Source organism: Dromiciops gliroides, chromosome 1 (assembly GCF_019393635.1).
Source record: "Dromiciops gliroides isolate mDroGli1 chromosome 1, mDroGli1.pri, whole genome shotgun sequence".
In the NCBI taxonomy this organism is placed as follows: domain Eukaryota; kingdom Metazoa; phylum Chordata; class Mammalia; order Microbiotheria; family Microbiotheriidae; genus Dromiciops; species Dromiciops gliroides.
In genome coordinates, this window is record NC_057861.1 from 656,177,595 (window position 1) to 656,197,386 (window position 19,792).

The 19,792-nt window shown below is 37.7% G+C and overlaps 1 protein-coding gene and 1 non-coding gene across 3 annotated transcripts in view; one reads left to right on the plus strand and one right to left on the minus strand.

Annotated features, from left to right (window-relative positions):
• The window catches only part of ADAMTSL1 (ADAMTS like 1), a 1,070,304-nt gene that overhangs the window by 871,565 nt on the left and 178,947 nt on the right, over positions 1–19,792 (plus strand). For both annotated transcript variants that reach the window (XM_043978110.1, XM_043978111.1), the window contains one exon: positions 3,669–3,753. In XM_043978110.1, the coding sequence (XP_043834045.1) occupies positions 3,669–3,753 (85 nt within the window). The remainder of the gene's footprint in view (positions 1–3,668; positions 3,754–19,792) is intronic.
• On the minus strand, positions 15,911–16,017 carry LOC122737460. The gene has a single exon (XR_006354294.1). It is a non-coding gene; the product is annotated as a U6 spliceosomal RNA (small nuclear RNA).

Here is a 19,792-nt window from a genome sequence, read left to right on the forward strand (position 1 = left end):
TGAATCTGTCAGCAACATTACTTTTTGAGTCTTTCAGAATCTGGCAGTCAGCGGTCATAGGACCTTCCCATGTATACACCAACTCATTTTCCCAGAACATTACATAGATATACTTTATATATGACTTCATATTTATTTTTATTTATACATATATAATTTTAAAACTCATTTACCAGACATGAGATAAAAGTTCTCCTTATTGAAAACTCTTCTTTAAAAGAACCCAACACATTCAATTTAATTTTAAAAATTGCTTTTTAGATTTATTTATCTCTACATTGTCAGTCAATTAAATTTTTATTCCTTTCCACAAGCTATGGTGTCTTGGGCAAAAGTGAATGTCATTATGAGTTCTAAATTAGTGTTTAAAAAAAGAAATATTTGAAGAGAATGGCAGTAATTAGTTATAACAAATGGTTACTCACAGAAAAGAAAAGGCTGTTGCTTATCTATGAAATGAAGCTTCGTTGGCTATTGGTAGTAGTTTTTTGTTTGTTTGTTTTTGTGGGCCAATGAGGGTTAAGTTACTTGCCCAGGGTCACACAGCTAGTAAGTGTCAAGTGTCTGAGGTCAAATTTGAACTCATGTCCTCCTGAATCCAGAGCCAGTACTTTATCCACTGCGCCACCTAGCTACCCCTTCTTTTGTTTGTTTTTTAATGGAGAGGCACAGGCCTCTACCTAAACTCAAGTCCCTCTTTAGTTTTTATTTTCCTTGCTGGGAATATGTAGAATGACAATAAAAATACTATTTGTGGAAATAAATTATATCACTACCTTTCAAATGATGGGTATCCCTTCTGTCCATCTTGATGTGCAATTTCTAACATATCAAATACATTTTCATATATTAAGACTTGAAGAGTTTGAGCAGCTCAACATTTTCCATTGACTTTACTTTTAAGATAACTAAACAGTGCACATGTATAAAGAGCAAATGATGAAATTCTTAATTTAAAATAGCAACATATTTGTTAGTTCTCTCTTTAGCAAGCCACTTCAGAGAATGAAAAGTAGTTTGTGGTTAACTATCTGAGAATGAAATCTAGTTTTTCACAGTTAAGTAGAAAGATCTGGCTTGCTAAACATCATTAAATTGCCATATAATTCTACAGTGCGTGCGTGTCTATGAATATGGGCATACTTCTTTCATCTTTGTAATTATATGTTATAAAATGGTGATAGAGCTTCTCTGGCTTGTGTTATAAAAGCATATTCACTCATAAATGGCGCCAATAAATATGTCAGAATAGGAATCTTGGCAGCCATTTTTGTGAAGGCTAGGAAACGTATTCAAAATTGCTTGGCTAATGTGGGGGAAATGGTGGAACAAAGCACATGGTGGATTGTGGCTCCTTTTCTAACTCCCAGGTTATTTCACAAATGGTACCTGTATGAGTAAGATACTTTCATAGAGAACATAATCCCATCATTGCAGATATTCTCTCCATCAAGTACAGATCACAATCTTGCCACACCTTATCCTATGATCCCATAATCCACCTATAAATTCATCATAGAAAATGTGCCCGGTCATCCCAAATTCTGCCCTGAGGTCTTTTAACATTTTGTAAGTACCACTGGAACACTTAAACTATCCTTCTGTTATCTCGTGTTACATGGTTCCTTTGTTCATGCATTTTCTTAATTTCATTGCATTTATTACAAATGTCATTGCTGAGAACTATAGCAGATAGCCAGATAATTCAAGCACTATGTTGTGAGTTCAAATTACCAATTTTTATCCATTTTCAGAAACCGTTCGGACCATATTTAGCTAAAAGGAATTGTGTTGTGAAAAATGTTAGACTATATCAGAATCATATTGTTTAAAAGATATTATTGTTCTATCTTTTTTTCAAGAATAAAAGAAAAAGTGACTTCTCATTAGATAAGAGTTGATAATCCCAAAATAAAAACTTTAAAAAATAAGACGTTTCCTCCCCCCCCCATCATAAAACCCTACATACTAAATACATAGCCATCAATAGCATTAACATTACAAAGCTTTGGTTTTGTTTCTTTACCTGTTTCTTGAGCTGCGTATCAGCCATTATCAAGAGTTAGTCCAAGTTAGTCTTGGAGGCAGCTAGGTGGCGCAGTAGGTAGAGCACTGACCCTGGATTCAGGAGTACCTTACTTACTATGTGACCCTGAGCAAATCACTTAACCCTAATTGCCTCACACACACACACACACACACACACACACAAAATCAGTCTTATACACATCATTTAAATGTCTAAATGGGAAAGGCTATGTTGTTGGCCCCTATATGACAGACACTAGAAATTGCATTAGTCAAACTTTACTGAACAATACATCTCTTTAAGTGATTAGAGAAGAGAAAACAAAGATGTTTAAGTGAAGATTCAAGAACACAATGGCAGAGTTCACCTTTTATGTTTATCTTTTTTGTCTTCCTGTGTCAAGGTAGACTTCACCTTACCATCTACGACAGGGGTTCTTTGTGTCATGGCCCCTTCTAAGAGTCTGTTGAAACCTAGACCCCTTCTCAGAATAATGTTTTTAAAGGCATAAGATAAAATGCATAGAACCATAAAAGGAACCAAATATATTGAAATCCAGTTATCAAAATATTTTTTAGAAAACAAGTTCATTGTTGAACCTCAAGTTAAGAACCCTTGCTCTAGAATTTCCATAAGAAAAAGGCATTAATGGGGGCAGCTAGGTGGCTCAGTGGATAAAGCACTGGTCCTGAATTTAGGAGGACCTGAGTTCAAATCCAACCTCAGACACTTGACACTTACTAGCTGTGTGACCTTGGGCAAGTCACGTAACCCTCATTGCCCTGCAAAAAAAGGCATTATTTCATTTCATGAGGCCTTTATTAAATTTATAAATATCCAAATAAGATATACATGCTCAGGCAGTTTTCAGGTTAGCACACACTTATCAGAAATATTTATTCCATCATCCTTTATATGTTCTATTCTCTGTGTATGCAAAACCGTTATCCTATTTCTCTTAAACTCCAATGTGGAGAATCATCCTGAGCCAACAAATGAGTATGGGAAATGTCAAGGCTGTGGCCCCTATTCATCCATTACTGGAAATAATTGGGAACAGTTGGTTGGATGATTTATCAATATTTGTGTCCAGTTTTTAATTCTCTCTCTTACTAAATTTTAAACTCCTTGAGAAAGGGAACATGTTTTACTTTTCTAACACCCAGAGCCATTGCCAGCATATAGTGAACACTATATAGGTGGGGTTTTATTTGAAATTAATTTCATAAAAGATTTCCAGAAGAAGATACTTATAAGCCTTCCTGTATAAGTCAGTCTGGAGCATATCTTCTTGGTGTTGTCATTTTCCCCCTGTTCCTATTGCTTGAACTCAACAATGAACTTTTTATGGTATACAACACAAGGCATAAATTGTTCCTTATTCATCAGAAAACAGAAAGCCTTTCTCTCCACAAACAGTTTCTAGTTGGATGCTAATGATATGAGTTCCATTCAAATAAAAGAACCAGGAAATTATTAAGTCAACTATTAGTTATAAGCACACAATTAACTGACAAAACCTCTCCTTACAAACATACTACTCACAAAGACGGTCAAGCTTAGAGAGAAAACAAATTTCCCTGAAACCCAAACTTGGTTCTGAGCTCATCTTTTTCAAGTCTATGCATATGCTTTTCAGAGAAACTTCCTGTGGAAGCCAAGCTGCCATGGCATAAGCAAGCCCAAGAGCTGGAAGAAGGAGCTGTGGTGTCAGAAGAGCCCTCGTAAGTTTTGAAAGTACAAATTGTTTTTCTTTTCAATCCATTTAATTAAAAAAGAAAGTGCCTCCCTAGTCTCAGCTTTCACAGGTTCTAAGTTTCAAACTAAGTGTAAACATCTTAAGATTGATGAAATGTGGCTTTGTGGTTCCCAAAACAAAGATACGCCAATAATATTTTTCACAATTTGTGCTTGCTCACAGGTTTTTCAACATTGCCCAGACTAAGAAAGGTGGAGATCATGCCATCTTCTCTCATCAGTCCAGTAGACTATTTTCCTTCCCTCCCTAAGTATTGCCCTAGAACAAAAGAGAACCAGATCTACTCCATTTGGTGATATAAAATTTTGTGGATGAGAAAGCTGTAGCATTCATCCCATCTCCCAACTTTTCAGTGTGGCCATATAGGCTATGCAAATGCATCAAGGATCTGTCATCTTCTAAGCATAGGAAACTTCCCCTTGTTTCCCTTCTTTTCCCCAATGCAGATCACAAACTATCTACTGCTCAGTTGATGAGTAGTAATAACTTGAAGAACACAGAAGTTAGATAATTTGACTGCGCTTGTAGAGCTAACAAGTATTACAAGAGAGATTTGAACCCAAGTTTCTATGACTCCAAGCCCAGCACTCTATCCATTATGCCATGCTGCAGAGACCACAGAGTCAAAGGAAATAGAAATAAGTCTATGAGAAGCAAAATAAGTGTGTTAGCTCTCCTTTCTTCTGCCTCGTGGAATGGAATATCATGATGGAGAAGGAGAGGGCCATGCTCCAATTCAATTAATGATTGCTCTACTGGGTCTTTGATTGTGATCTTGTAACTAGGCCCAGAACTAAGCTCCATTTTTAACAAAAAAATATTCTCAACAAGAGAGACTGTGTAGCTTGTTACAGAGCTGGCCTCAGCATCAGAAATGAAAATATTTTAAAAGCTTTTTTTTTTTTTAGTGAGGCAATTGGGGTTCTGCAATTTAGAATTTTCTTAAAGCTATACTTTTTGTGGGGCAATGGGGGTTAAGTGACTTACCCAGGGTCACACAGCTAGTAAGTGTCAAGTGTCTGAGGCCAGATTTGAACTCAGGTCCTCCTGAATCCAGGGCCGGTGCTTTATCTACTGTGCCACCTAGCCGCCCCCAAACCTATACTTTTTAAAAACAAGTTTGCTAGAGCACAGAATAAGTTCTCCAATTTAAAGTTGAAAAGAAAAAAGAAGCAAGGGAAAGGACTCCCCAAATACATGCACATTTGTACAACCTACTTTATATACATATACACACATACATACATGCATACATATACATACATACATGCATACATATACACATACACACATACATACATGTATATACAGGGTCTTCCAAAAAGGCTTAGGGCATTTTTAAGCTTATTAAAACCTTAATAAACTTCAAAATGCACTAAGACTTTTTGGGATACCCTGTCTGTTTGGTCTAGAGATGAGATTTCATCAGTATGGTGAACATCTGGCTTGAAAATTTCTTCCACCATACAGACTGGCAACACATCTGAAAATTAAGATGAAGTCTCATCTAAAAAAGTCTCCATGGAGTACTCATGATATGTCCATGGCCTCCCAGCAATCTGTTTAAGAAGCAGGATTTGAACCCAAATACCAAGGATGTCACTCGATCCATTGTACATGCTGTCTCACACAGGTCTGAACTGAATAACTAGCTAATTAGCCAGGGTACACTCTAAAGAAAACTCATTCTGGAATAAGGAAGTCTTGACTTAAGATCTTAGGGCCATGGGTAATTTTCTAAGAGTCTAAGTTGGTAATTCTGTAAGACTCTGAACTGGAGAGAAGTTGTTATTCTGCTTTGGTAGATGTTTTGGTGGAGTTTCCCCATCAGGAAGTCCACAGTCCCAATTAACTAGCATATTTGTATGTCTACATACATAGACACACTTACACATGATATCCAAGTACAGGTTTAGATCATGACCAAATAAATTGTATTCAATTACTTAGTTATCTCTGTAGGTCACATTTCTGGCTGAAGACAACATCAGGGAAGACATCAGTTATTTTTATTTCCTGAAGAGAAGTATTCATTTTTTTGTACTGTAATTTAAAAGATACTTACTTCAGGGGCAGCTAGGTAGCACAATGGATAGAGCACCGGACCTGGAGTCAGGAGTACATGGGTTCAAATCGGGCCTCAGGCACTTAACACTTACTAGCTGTGTGACCCTGGGCAAGTCACTTAAACCCAATTGCTTCACTAAAAAAAAAAAAAAAAAGACACTTCACCTTCCCCTGCTTCTATGGAAAAACAACTAACAACACATAACATTAGGTTAAAGGCAGTTTCACTGGTTTTAGATTATAATACAGCCCTAACAACAACATTTTAAGGTTCAGATTTATGGCTTTCTCCAACAAGAACCTGTCTCAAGAAACCTATTCTGCTCCTTGTTTTGGGGTGTGTGTGTGTGTGTGTTTTAATTTTTTAGAGGGATATTGCTTGTTTTAATACACTGAGGTCCCATTTAGGACACAGGAAGATGTCATATAAAAAAGCAGTTTACTCCATTCTTATGTAGTCTTGAGCTGAGTAAATCTAAAACCAGAAGGCATTATTTTACTAAAATCAACCATTCTGCTCTCCTTCATGTATTCTATATTTTGTCAATTATCTTCCATCATAATCCCATGTTTATTGTTATGTTTTGACTGGCTTTAAGTAACATCAGAACATAGCAGAAATTAATTTAAACATCTTTCATCAACAACTAAATTGAAGGTGCAAGCATAGTTTAATGCCTGCAGAAACATTACGTGTGCTCTAGTTCAGGGTACTTTATACGTTGCTTTGTCCACTAAAAGTCTGATTAAGGTGCATTATGTTTAGCTTTCATCTTAATAAAATCCCCAAAGCAGTTAAACACATAGTTCCAGCCATTGAAACTACAGCCACATATTAGACTAATAAATTTTACTCTTAGTTTAATGGAATTGCCATCTTGGCATGATTAATCGGAATTGAAGTAGATGGTAATCGGAGCGGCGGGGTAGTGCAAAGGAAATGGACACTATTGTACTCAAAACAATAATTATTTTTATACCAAAATGAAATAAGTGGCAGCTGTAGAACACTGTAATGAAGTGTATATAGTTTCCACATTTTATGTACTTCATATGTTCAGTTCACTGAAACCTATTTTTAAAAGGGGGTCCAGAGTTCCACACTAACCATTTTTGTTTAATTTTTAATAGATTTTAATTTGAGAGGCATAATTCTGCAGGCCTGGATTCTTTTAACAAGTTTTCTAAATATATGTCTATAGCAAATGCTAATTACTTACCAGTGAATAATGACAAAACAATGTGCTGTCAGCAAGTTGTTTCTCCACACACACACACATACCCCCAAATGGTTTTGTTTGAATGGTGATGTTTAGATGTGGAGGTGTCGGGGCAGCTAGGTGGCGCAGTGAACAGAGCGCCCGCCCTGGAGTCAGGAGTACCTGAGTTCAAATCCGGCCTCAGACACTTAACACTTACTAGCTGTGTGACCCTGGGCAAGTCACTTAACCCCAATTGCCTCACTAAAAAAAAAAAAAAAAAAAGATGTGGAGGTGTCTGAAAGAAGTGGCCACAGGAATCCAAGATCTTAGCTCTTGTTTAATGCTGTAGCTGGCCTTGGAGAATTGTTTTAGAGAGGCACTAAAGGGTATTTCCCAGAATGTAAATTAGAAATTCTACCATCTTATCGGTAGAGAGAGATGGAAGCAGTGCATTTCTGAAAGAGCACTAGTAGACATGGAATTGGGAGGCCTGGGTTTAGACCCTGTCTCTGCCACTGATTAGCTGTGTGGACCCTGGGCAAGTCATTTTTTTTTTTTTTGCGGGGCAATTGGGGTTGCGTGACTTGCCCAGGGTCACACAGCTAGTAAGTGTTAAGTGTCTGAGGCTAGATTTGAACTCAGGTCCTCCTGAATCCAGAGTTGGTGCTCTATCCACTGTGCCACCTAGCTGCCCCTGGGCAAGTCATTTTAATTCAATTTCTGCATCTCTTAAATGGAGATAATATGTTACCTACTGCATGGGGATATTGAGAGGAAATTATTATGGTTATAGAGGTCTTATCATCATTAATAAGTATTCCAGTAATAGGTCCGTTCAGTGCACATGCTAAAGTGTTAAATAAATGGTAAACAATCATAGTAATCCTAAAATGTGGAATAGTAAACCAGCAGAGTTTGGTTTTATTTTGGGGGTTCAATATTTTTTCAGTTGTGTCCAAGTCTCTGTGACCCAATTTGGGGTTTTCTTGGCAAAGATACCGGAATGGTATGACATTTCTTTCTCCAGCTTATTTTATAGATGAGGAAACTGAGGCAAACAAGGTTAAATGACTTACCCACAGTCACACAACTAGTAAGTGTCTGAGGTCAGATTTAAACTCATGGAGATAAATCTTCCTGACTCGAGGCCCAGCACTCTATGCACTGTGCCACCTACCTGCTTCTAGTAAGCTGTTTAAAGACCATTATAAATATGAATCTAAGATCATGAAGGGAATCAGCCACTGTAAGGTAAATGAAATAATAATCATTAAGTGCTTAGTTAGCATAGGACTGGGCACATAGTATGTTAGCTATTATTATTATCATTACTAGATAACAGGATGGAGCTGCAACAATTAGAAGCCAATCCACAAAGCCTTTAGCCCTTCAAAAACATTCATTAAACAGTCAAGTTAAACTGACATGGTCATTTTGTTATGCCTAATAACATACAGAGGAGATAGATGGGGATGTGGGTGTAGTGGAGCCACTGATATAAATGTGAAGCTATATATGTCAATATAGGCAATTGCACTACTATTACAGATTGATATTAATTAGGCACCACGTAAATGTCTACTCAGAACTATTTCTAGATACCTTTTCCCCCCTTTTCAACAATACAGTGTCTTATTCTCATGTACTGGTCTGTCTTTCTGCAAAGAACTGAATAATGTGATCTATGAGAACTTTTTTTTTTCATGTTCAAAGTTGAGCTGCTGACCTCCTTGCCATTTATACCGTATCTGTTCTCTATGTTACTTTTCTGATATTGGGTCTGGGTTGCGCTATCAGTCAACCCATTTTGCAAGATCTGCCACCAGAAGAGGCACATTCATGGTCCGACCTAAACCAAAGCTATCTGACCCACCACCAGGTTAGGTTCAGAGAGCACTGAATTTGGAGTCAATGGACCAGGATTCAAATACTGGGTCCCTGATATTTCCTACCTATAAGGCCCTGACGCAGTTTATTTCAGCCTCTCAAAACCCTGATATTGTCATCTATTAAATAATGAAATAAGGATAAATTTAGTTAGAAGAGACCTTGAAGGTGATATAGTCCAACCTCCTGATTTTTTTTCATTTTATTTTATCTTTCAGTTAACAAGTATTTTTTTTCTCTCTCTTACACACCCACCCCGGCCAATTTAAAAGAAAAAAAAAAAGAATTAAAAAGCTGGTTATAAATATGTATAATTCATCCAAACAAATTCTCACATTGTCCATGTCCTAAGATGTATGTTTTATTCTAGATCTTGAATCCCATCATATCTCTGTTAGGAGGTGGCTAACAGTTTATTATTAGTCGTCTGAAATGCTTAGTCATTGCTGTGATAAGAGGCCTTAAGTCTTTCAAACTTGTTAGTCTTTATGTTGTTGCTCCTGTATAAATTGTTCTCCTGCTTCTGCTCATTTCATTCTGCATCATACAGTTCTTCCCCTTTTCTTTCTTTTCTTTTAAACCTTTCTTTATAATCTACCCTCTGGAGTTTGAAAGTATATGGTTTTGTTTTGTTTTGTTTTGTTTTTGCTTACAGCTAATCCCTTCCTAAATCTACCATCTTTCTTATTATTCTCTATCCATTCCCTCTTGTTTTTCTAGTGAATTGAATGTACTTTTACACCAAATTCTTTCTCTGTGTGTGTGTGTGTGTGTGTTTGTGTGTGTGTTCTACCATCCTTTAATTGGTTCAGATGAAAGTTAGGTTCAAGTGATATGTGTTCCACTCCCTTTCCACCTTGTTTACATAATCTCCTACTTATGCACCTCAATTATGTGAGGTAAACTCTCCCATTATTTTTGCATTTCTTCTTTATGTCTTCTGTGTCCCTTTTTCCTTCATTTTCCTCTCTTCTTTTAATACCAAAAAAGAAGGAAAGGGAAGAGAGTAAATGTCTGAGGCCACATTTGAACTCAGGAAGATGATGAGTTTTCCTGATTCCAGGCCAGGCACTCTATTTACTGTACCACCTAGCTGCCCCCAATTCAAACTTTAAATGCACTATAAGTGGTCTGATGGAGGGTTCCATCTGATTGTTTCTCTGCTGTTCTAAGTTTTACAAGAACTTGACCCTGCTTTGAATCTGGGAAACATAACTATGGGTTTGCCTCTGGTTAAAAACCAGAACAATATCAACAATAATTAGCATTTATAGAATTCCTACTATGTGTCAGGCACCTTGCTAAGTGTTTTGCAAATATGAGTTCATTTGATCCTCACAACTGGTGCTAGAATACCCAGTAGACTACTATAGGTTAGCAAACTGGGAAGTCTTTACAGGTCAAAGGATAGAACTGCAGGCTCCCCTTTTGTCTAAGCTCCCTCACCTTCTTATTCAGATGTGGACCTCTGACCAAAGTGAAGCTAAATCAGTGGCCTCACTCCAGAGTTAGCTTCAGACAACTGCTATCTCCTTCTGTTCCTTGTTTTTGTCCAGCATACAGCCTCCGACTGGGTATGAGCTGAATTTTGTTCTTGGATCACCACTGTTCACCACTGATGGTGTTCTTAGATCTCTGTTGGAACCGCTGTGGGGAAGATCTATGGGGTTCTCTTCTCCTCTGCTCTGCCATCATCCAACTCTCTCTCATTTTACAAATGAGAAAACTGAGGCCCAAAGAGATTGTCATTTGGCCCAGGGAACACAAATATTTAAGAAGAAAAGCTAAAATTCAAACTCAAATCGACTGACTCCAAAACCAGTGCTTTTCACTATACTACTTTGCCCCTAAAGGCCCTTCTAGTTGTAAAATCTATGATCTGGCCTATGGTCTTCAATTATTACCATCCTTTCCAGGTGACCTTTAGGTACAGAAAATCTCAAAAACAGAAATAATATTAAAAACATGCAGGACTGAAAGGCAAATGGCAGACATTACTCATATTGAAGACTACCCCCCCCCAAATCCATTAAAATACCTTGGTATACTTGGTAAACATACACTTTCAAACTCCACAGGGCAGATTATAAAGAAAGGTTTAAAAGAAAAGAAAGAAAAGGGGAAGAACTGTATGGACTGATGCAGAATGAGATGAGAAGAAGCAGGAAGGGAAGAGATATGAAAAAAATGATGCTTTAATTTTTCAGTTCCACTGAGTAAAAATCTGCAAGAAAATGTGGAGTTTAAAATATAACAGGAGGAAGGACAGCTATTAGAGATAAATTTGAGAAAAGGAGTGTCCATGGAATTATTTTTTTTTGGTGAGGCAATTGGGGTTAAGGAACTTGCCTAGGGTCACACAGCTATTAAGTGTTAAGTGTCTGAGGCCACATTTGAACTCAGGTCCTCCTGACTCCAGGGCAGGTGCTCTATCCACTGTGCCATCTAGCTGCCCCATGTCCATAAAATTTTAAGACCATTATAGTTTTAGCAGATTCCTAATTTTGGGAAAATAGATGGATGAAGTGGCAAAGTGACAAAATTATCTCTGGAATCACCTTTTTCCAAAAGTAAGTCAAATTATGGCCCTTCTGAGTCTGGCTATCACTGCTGAGAACATCAAGTTGGGTTTTGGGTGTGTTATTTAAAAGCTTGACTGAATGTATCAATTACGTGCTGAGATAGATGGATAGATGATAGATAGATAGATAGATAGATAGATAGATAGATAGATAGATAGATAGATAGATAGATAGATAGATAGATAGATATGACACCATATGTATAGTTATATAGAGAGTTAAAGTTATAGTTATAACTATTTTAAACTTCTCAAAATCAGCTTGAGCTCATAGTTGGTAGGGGATCAGGGATATATGTACCATAATTTGTCCTCCCTATACACTCAGGGCAGTCACAGAACACATTTTTCCAGAATAGGCAAAAAATATTAATAGTCAACAAGTCTTTTATTTTCAATGCTTGATTCTAATTCACTGTTGGGACATAGGGATAAACATCCCTTCAAGCCTAGTAGACAAAATAGAAATTTTGACAGTTTAATTGCTTGGAGGGTATGGGGTTGGAGATAATACTACAGTGAACATTTTGAAATAGGACCCAGGAGAGAACCTTTTTTGCTACTGAACAGAAACCCTGGAAGCTAGCTGCCTTGCTGAATATGCCTGATCCTGCATATGAGTAGAAAGGAAATGGTTCATTTCCTTGACTCTTTCAAGCCACTAACATACTATTGAATACAGTGGATCATGTAATTTACCAAATGGTACAGCCTAGGGTGGAGGTGACTGTATGGGCTGGAAAACCAATGACAAGGATGACAAAAATAACAATAACAATGGCTCACATCTCTTTCAATGTCTGAACAACAAAAAGGAAGAACCATAAGGATTCAAAGAACCTAGCCTTCTTTTTCAAGTTTCCTATGTTTCTATACATTATATAGCTTTTATTTCCCAGAACTACTAGGCTCTCAAACAGAAGAAAAAAAAGCAAATAGGGTGCGTAAGGAAATCAGATCCTTCCTAGTTTTTGATTGCTCAGAGCAGATTCGCAATTAGCACAGGCTCAAGAGAACTTTGTTTCCTAGTGCCAGTATGGAGGCTGGGAAGGCCTACTTCTTCCTCAAAGCAGTAGTGCTGGGGAATGGTTGGCCAGTGGAGGACCACTCTCAAAAAGAACCTTTGCATCCCCACCCCTACCTTGATTCTCATCATCATCATTATCATATCTCTCTCCCCTGGCCTGCTTTCCTTTCTCCATCAACCTGACCTCATGCACCCAATGCTACCTCCTCATGGATTGTCTATCCTAGAGACCCACAGCAGATGGGATATAAATGCCCAGGATCATCAGTGATAAGCAAAATATGTAGACCAGAAATGCCCTGGTTCAGTTTCTCTTCTTCATACTCACTACCATCCCCAGTACCATAGTTCTTGGACTGCCCCAAGCAGTCTTGATCTTCCGACCTCAGGGCATACTGGGATCTGTTTTTACTTTTCCTCCTTTTTATGAATTTGCCCAACTTGCTGATTTCAAAGTTATGCTTCTTGCTCAGAGCCAGGCTCTGGGCAGTCAGAACCTGGAACAAGGCAGCAGGTGAGAGAAAGGGATGCTTTTCACATGATGTTTTATTGAATTGTATTGGATTCCCTCTAGCCCCCCACCCCAACCCCCGGCTTAATGAACAACCACTATATCAAGTCACTGGGGCTTTCCAGATGAACATCTTTAACCTAACCAACACAAGACAGAGAGGGATACATGGTCTCATGTTCCTTGATCTTGCATTTTTAAAAATCCTTAGTTGTCTTTTTGGATTCTTTGGTTAACAGTTTTGCTCCATGGCTGGGAAAACATTTTTGTGCTTTAACACGATACCCAGGCTTTTAACGTGTTGCCATAAATAACTTTGGTGTGAGCCATTAAAGAAAAAAAGGCAAGAAAGAAAGAAAGCAGAGGGTAACCATCATATCTGGATGCCAGATGGCATCAGCTTAGTGATGGGGCTGATTCAATGAGAAACTGAAGGAAATTCCTGTCATGCATCTGTATGAACAGAACTCACAAGGAATTAGATATAGAAAGAAAGGCCAATAATAGTCAATATGGTAATGCTGAAGGCCTTAAATACATTGTTTACATTTTTAAATGTATTTTAAAATATAATGCCTAGGCATATATCTATATTACTCCCATTGGAAGGTGTCTGAGAATGTGGATGACTTAACCCAATGGTTAAGAATATGAATACTTGTTTGGGGGGGGAAGTGAATAGAAATGTTAATTGTCTGACATGTGTTTTTATATTTGCCCCCAAAGTATATTTAGTGAACCAAACATCAGTATTGGTTCCAGAAAGTACTGTTTTTTATAGCCACAAAACAAGGTGCTTGAATAGAATTCTCTTGCAAGCAACAGAAACAAGGAACAAGAGCTTGTTAAAAGAAAAACATTCCCTTGATATATTTCTTTAGCATCTAACAATGTAGCACCTGATTTGTCTTCCTGCAGTACAAACACTGCTTAGAGATAATGGTGCAGACAACAGGCCGGTTCAAACTAAACATTTTAAATGTTATTGTCCTTACATAAAGAAATTCACAATGACTCTTTTGTGTAGCTGGTACAAAGTATGGCTAAACCTCTGTCCCAGACTGACCAGTTTCCCCAGCATTTTCTAATTATATCTTGGTCCTTCTAGTATCACTCTTGTTAGAGAGTGTTATATAGTGAAGAAAGGAATGAACCAACAATTCAGAGACATGGGTTCAAATCCTATATCACACAATTAACTTTTCAGAACCTCAGTTTTGTTATCTGTAAAATGAGAATAAAACATACTTAACTGCTTCACAAGGTTGTTGTGAGAAGAGCTACATAAATGTAATATTATTCTTACACTATAACCCCCCCCATAATTGAATGCTTTCCCCATACCTCTCTAAGTCTTCAGAGGCTGCCCATCCTTCAAGACCCACTCCAAGACTCCTCTTTTCTATAAAATAGATCTTGGAGTCAATTTTCATCTTTTCTTTGTATAAAATCCTAATAATGCTAGTAGCATCACTAGCAATAATATTTAATAATTATATATTCAATTAAACCTTATGCTAATGTCTCATAATAATGCAGGAATGACCTGCTAATGTTTGGGCAGCTAGGTTGGCATAGGTAATAGAGCTTTGTACCTGGAGTCAAGAGGATCTGGGTTCAAATCCTGCCTCTGACATTTACTAGCTCTGTGACCCTGGGCAAGTCACTTAACCTTTCTCTGCCTCATTTTCCTCATCTGTAAAATGAAGAGAATAATAACACCTGCCCAACAGGATTATTGTGAAGATCATCTAAGGTAACATGTGAAAAGTGCTTTGTAAACCTTAAAGTCCTATATAAATACTAGCTATTCTTAGAGGTCATGCTAGTAAAACATATATTCTGTAAGGGCATACTAAGCCACAAAGTTTTCTATTGTGACCCCAGGAATGATGGTTGTATCTGTTGACAGAGTTTCAGTCAAGCTGAGTGGAGAAAGATTCATCACCAGCCGGAGGGTCATCTGGTGATATTTTTTTAGGCCCAATAATTCATAAAGACATGAGAGGTTGTAATATATTTCCTTCACAAGGATCACCTAAGCTGACTAAATCACAGATCCACAAAACATTGAGGTAATAATAACAACTTATTGGGGCAGCTAGGTGGCACAGTAGATAAAGCACCAGTCCTGGATTCAGAAGGACCTGAGTTCAAATATGACCTCAGACACTTGACACTTACTAGCTGTGTGACCCTGGGCAAGTCACTTGACCCTCATTGCCCTGCAAAAAAATAATAATAAATAAAAATTAATAATAATAATAACAACAACAACAACAACAACTTATGTATGTTGTGTTTTATTATCTCTGTCATTCATTTGGAATTTGATCATAAGGAATTTAATCCTATGTTCTTATTTAATTTTTTCATGTTTTGTTTCCTCATTGAAGTTGTCTCACCTCAAGGGCAGGGACAATTTCCTATACATCTCTTTATTCCTTTCAGCACCCAATATAGTGAACATAGAGGTGTTCAATAAATATGATTTTATATGCCTTGATTGGATAAGGAAATGCTTGGGTTGGTTACTGAGAGCCCCCAAACCCAGGTGTAGTTAATTATATTGAAATTATTCATCTCAGAATCACTACAATAGAACCTAATGGGTATATGAAGTGATCTGAGCTTTTGTTGGTATAAGTACTCCTTCCACAAATGGAAACTGTGATCCATCCCAATATCATGCGGGTGGCCCTGGCCAAAAGAATTCACTATGTGGTGACCTAAATTCTGGTGATGCATTTCTCCATATTTAGATAGGATAAAATCATAATCAGTTTATTGGATTCTGACCAAGAGAAAGCAGGTATAGAAATTCTAAGGTTTTGTTTTTGTTTTTTTTTAAATATGGAACGCTTCACGAATTTGCATGTCATCCTTGCGCAGGGGCCATGCTAATCTTCTCTGTATCGTTCCAATTTTAGTATATGTGCTGCTGAAGCGAGCACTCTAAGGGTTTTTTAATGTTTTATGTTGACTCATAGTCCCTGCTCTAAAACTTTATCTGGTCTATCAATGACTGTGGGTTCTCAAGGACTACATTAGGAGAAGACCAATCAATCTGGATAGACTTGAAGTCCAGGATCAATGATAGAGTATGTACCAATTGTCAAAGAGTTAACCTAGAAAAAAGTTCAGAGATCTTCACCTTTCATTTAGCTTTAGGGTGATGAATTGTTTGTCCATAAAAATTCATAATTTCTGTTAACTTTTAGAAGCTGCAAACTGCAACAGAGAAGGGAAAACCTAAACCAATGAAATTACTGGTCCTTGAAATAAGTCTAGTTATAGACGTAGTACATATTAGTGGCATCTGATGAAAGGGAATCCAATCATGAATATTTTCATAGAATTTCCAGACTGTACCCAATGTTATGTGTGGGAATGTCATGCATGTCTGAACTGAGACATGGCAATGGTTTGGCCGAGACACAGTAGCCCAACAGTTTAAATAAGGAATGAAGGAAGAATGCAGAAGGGATTGAGCATGAGGATAAAATGAGCCTGAATCAAATTAATAGCATGTGTAAAATGAGATCGGAATCTGGCTATGGTAGCAAGGTTAATTAATACTACAGAGAAATGAATTTGTAGAGTAGATGGCATCTTTAATCAGAGCAAATGATCAGGTCACTGGAATTTAGTCTCATTAGAGATAGGGTTCAATGATTCTCAACTGTATGATGGAGAAATGGGTTGTAAAAACCATTGATATCTTTCCCAAAAAAACTAGGTTTCTCAGTTTGTCACAACTAGGGGCTAGAATGTGTGTGTGTGTGTGTGTGTGTGTGTGTGTGTGAAAGAGAAAGAGAGACAGAGACAGACAGAGAAAGAATCAGCCCTTCTTTCTCTCATAAAAAGAAGAATATCATTCAGTAGCATAGCCACATTTTCCCACAATCACCACTGCCTCCTTTATCTACATCTCTTCATTCATTACTACCTCAATGTGAACTTTCTCCATTGAGAGGTAGTGTGGCATAACGGATAACATTGCTAAATTGGTCATTAAGAAAACTGAGGCTGTGATTCCACCTCAAACACCCTAGCCATGTGACCATAGATAAGTCATCTATAACCTCATCTATAAAATGGGAATAATACCTACCTTACAGGGTTCTTGTGAGGCTGAAATGAGAGGAGAGGAAAGTACTTTGCAAAGTTTAAAGTGAGATATAAATGTTAGAGTCAGGAAGTCCCAGGTTCAAGTGCTGCCTCTGACAGCATTGCTTCTGTGGCCCTGGACAACCTCTCTGTGCTCCCAGACAATTCTCTGATGCTCTAAGGAGCACAACAGCCACTTACCCACACTCTTAGCCAATAAGCATTTGTTAAGCACCTATTATGTACAAGGCACTGTGCTAAGCTATAGGGATGCAGAGAAAGGTAAAACAAAAAACAAAAACAGTCCCTGCTCTCAAAGAGCTCACAGTATAACAGAAGGAATACATGAAAAAAAATATACACAAGTAAGCTACATACAAGATAAATAGGAGATAATCCATATAGGGAAGGCACTACGCTTAAGGGGGATCAGGAAAAGGAAAAGAATAAGCATTTGCATAGCACCTTCTATGTGCCAGGCACTATGCTAAGTGCTTTTTCATTCTTATCTTATTTGATTTTCATAACAGCCCTGAGAGGGAAGTGATCCATTTTACAGATGAGGAAACCAAGGCAAACAAAGGTTAAGTGGCCAGTGCAAGGTCACAAAGCTAGTGTCGGAGGCCAAATTTGAGCTCAGGGCCTTGTGACTCCAGGCTCAGGGCTTGAGCTATGCTAAAAAGCTTGATTTTTTTCTGTCCCTCAGATTCCCCAGTGCCTGAGAGGTTTGACTAGATGACTCTGTAGCCCCTTATCAATTTCTCATCCTATAAAAACCAGGATCTCCTGACTCCCAGATCCAGTATTTTTTGCTGTACTATACCCTGAAATATTATGATTATTCCTCTGACCCTGGGGATAACATATTCTTGACTCCTTTGCTTGGCTCGCAGCGTGTGTGCAAAAAGCAAATTCAACAGAAAATTCTAGATAGAAGATTTTTTTCCCTGCAGTTATCAGAATATTCTACAGCAAACCCATTTATTCTAAATTTGAACTTCACCTCTGCCAGCAGCAGCAGCTTTGCTCCTCCGTCCACTTTGCTGAAAGCAAACTCCAAACTGTATTGCTCAGCTGTGCCCTAGAGAGCGACAAAGACAAATTAATGGTACTGCTGTGTGCCAAAATAAAGCATGGACCCTGTCACCACCAATATATGTTAAGTCCATTAAGTTCCATTTTAATTAACTGAACTTTAGCTGGAAAGCCACAGCAAACATGTTGAATTAGCAGAAAGAAAGTCTCACAACATGCCAGATAAACCCTTTATTCCATATGAATTAGAAATAGTTCCTGAAAAGGATTTAGCATTTGTAGTAAATGAGATTTTTATCAAAGTCAAGCAAAAAAAAAAAAAAACAGTTTTGCATTGAAACTACAATCTGGTCTCAAGCTGATATCTACTCACCCCCAGTAAAGAAAGAGGCGGGGGGAGCGGGTTAGTAAAAGCAGCCATGACATTTTGATCTCTGCAAAATGTTTTTGGTAATGATCAAACCAACCTCAAGAAATGCTTAATTCTGAATCCATGCTGTGTCTGGCTAAACCCAAAAAGCCAAGTGGGAGGTAAATTCACTATTATTCAAGTGCTGAGCCCTCAGTTTCCAAGGCTTATAATAAACATATTAAAAGCAGCGAGGCCCAGAAAAATTATTCTGTCTCATTCACATCTGCCCCATCCTGCCTTTATACCTCTACCTACCTGTAGCCTATTTGGTTTTTTTCCCTTTCTCAACCTTCTTTATGAAGTTTTGGGAAGTCCAGAAAGGAGTGGGAGTTAAACACGGGTTTCTTTGCCCACAGAAGAAACAGCATTATTTCATCTGTGAGGCATATGAAAAAGACTAGTGAAAGATATGAACTATCAATAAATCCCTTTCTTCTAGAAATGTGTTTCAAGGAAATGTACGCTTTATGGAAATTAAGTTGCAGTTTAATAGTCGCAAACATAACAATTATCACTTGACACATAGAGCTAAATGATAAAATGACACTCCACCCCCATGCAGGTGAATGAATTTAAGACACCTTCCTGAAAAACATCTAAGGGAAAATGGTAACGAAGCCTCTCAGTGTAGTCCTAAAATTGTTTCCACAATTTAGAGAGGCCATAAGACACCCCTACAACAGGAAAAGGCTGTTGATTCATCATTCTGGAGCCAGCCCCTAAAGAGAATAAATCTATTGCTTACATGAGAAATATAGCTTCATTTCTATTTTTCTTAACCCATAGAGTTTTCTATTCTTTTATCTCTCTCTGCCTTGTCAGTTTTCCTGCCTGTATAGTTGCCTACCAACCCAGTTGCTCTTCATAGATTCTCCACTCCATCCAACTACTACAATTTATTCCTTTCTTAACATGAACCCATTCAGGGTCAATCATCACGAACAGCACCTTGAAGTCAGCCCTAAGCTTACCAGATGCCAAACTGCCTTCTCTCTTGGTTTTTTTTTTTCTCTTTACATCTAACCAGATTGATTTCTAAAAGTACAACAGGCCCTTTCTTCTTCCAAGATCTTCACTTATAAACATATCACAAAAGGACTTAGTGAGTACTTCAACAAAAGTGCAACAATATTTGAGACTCTCATGTTTAAAAAAAGCAATATCTTTCTTGC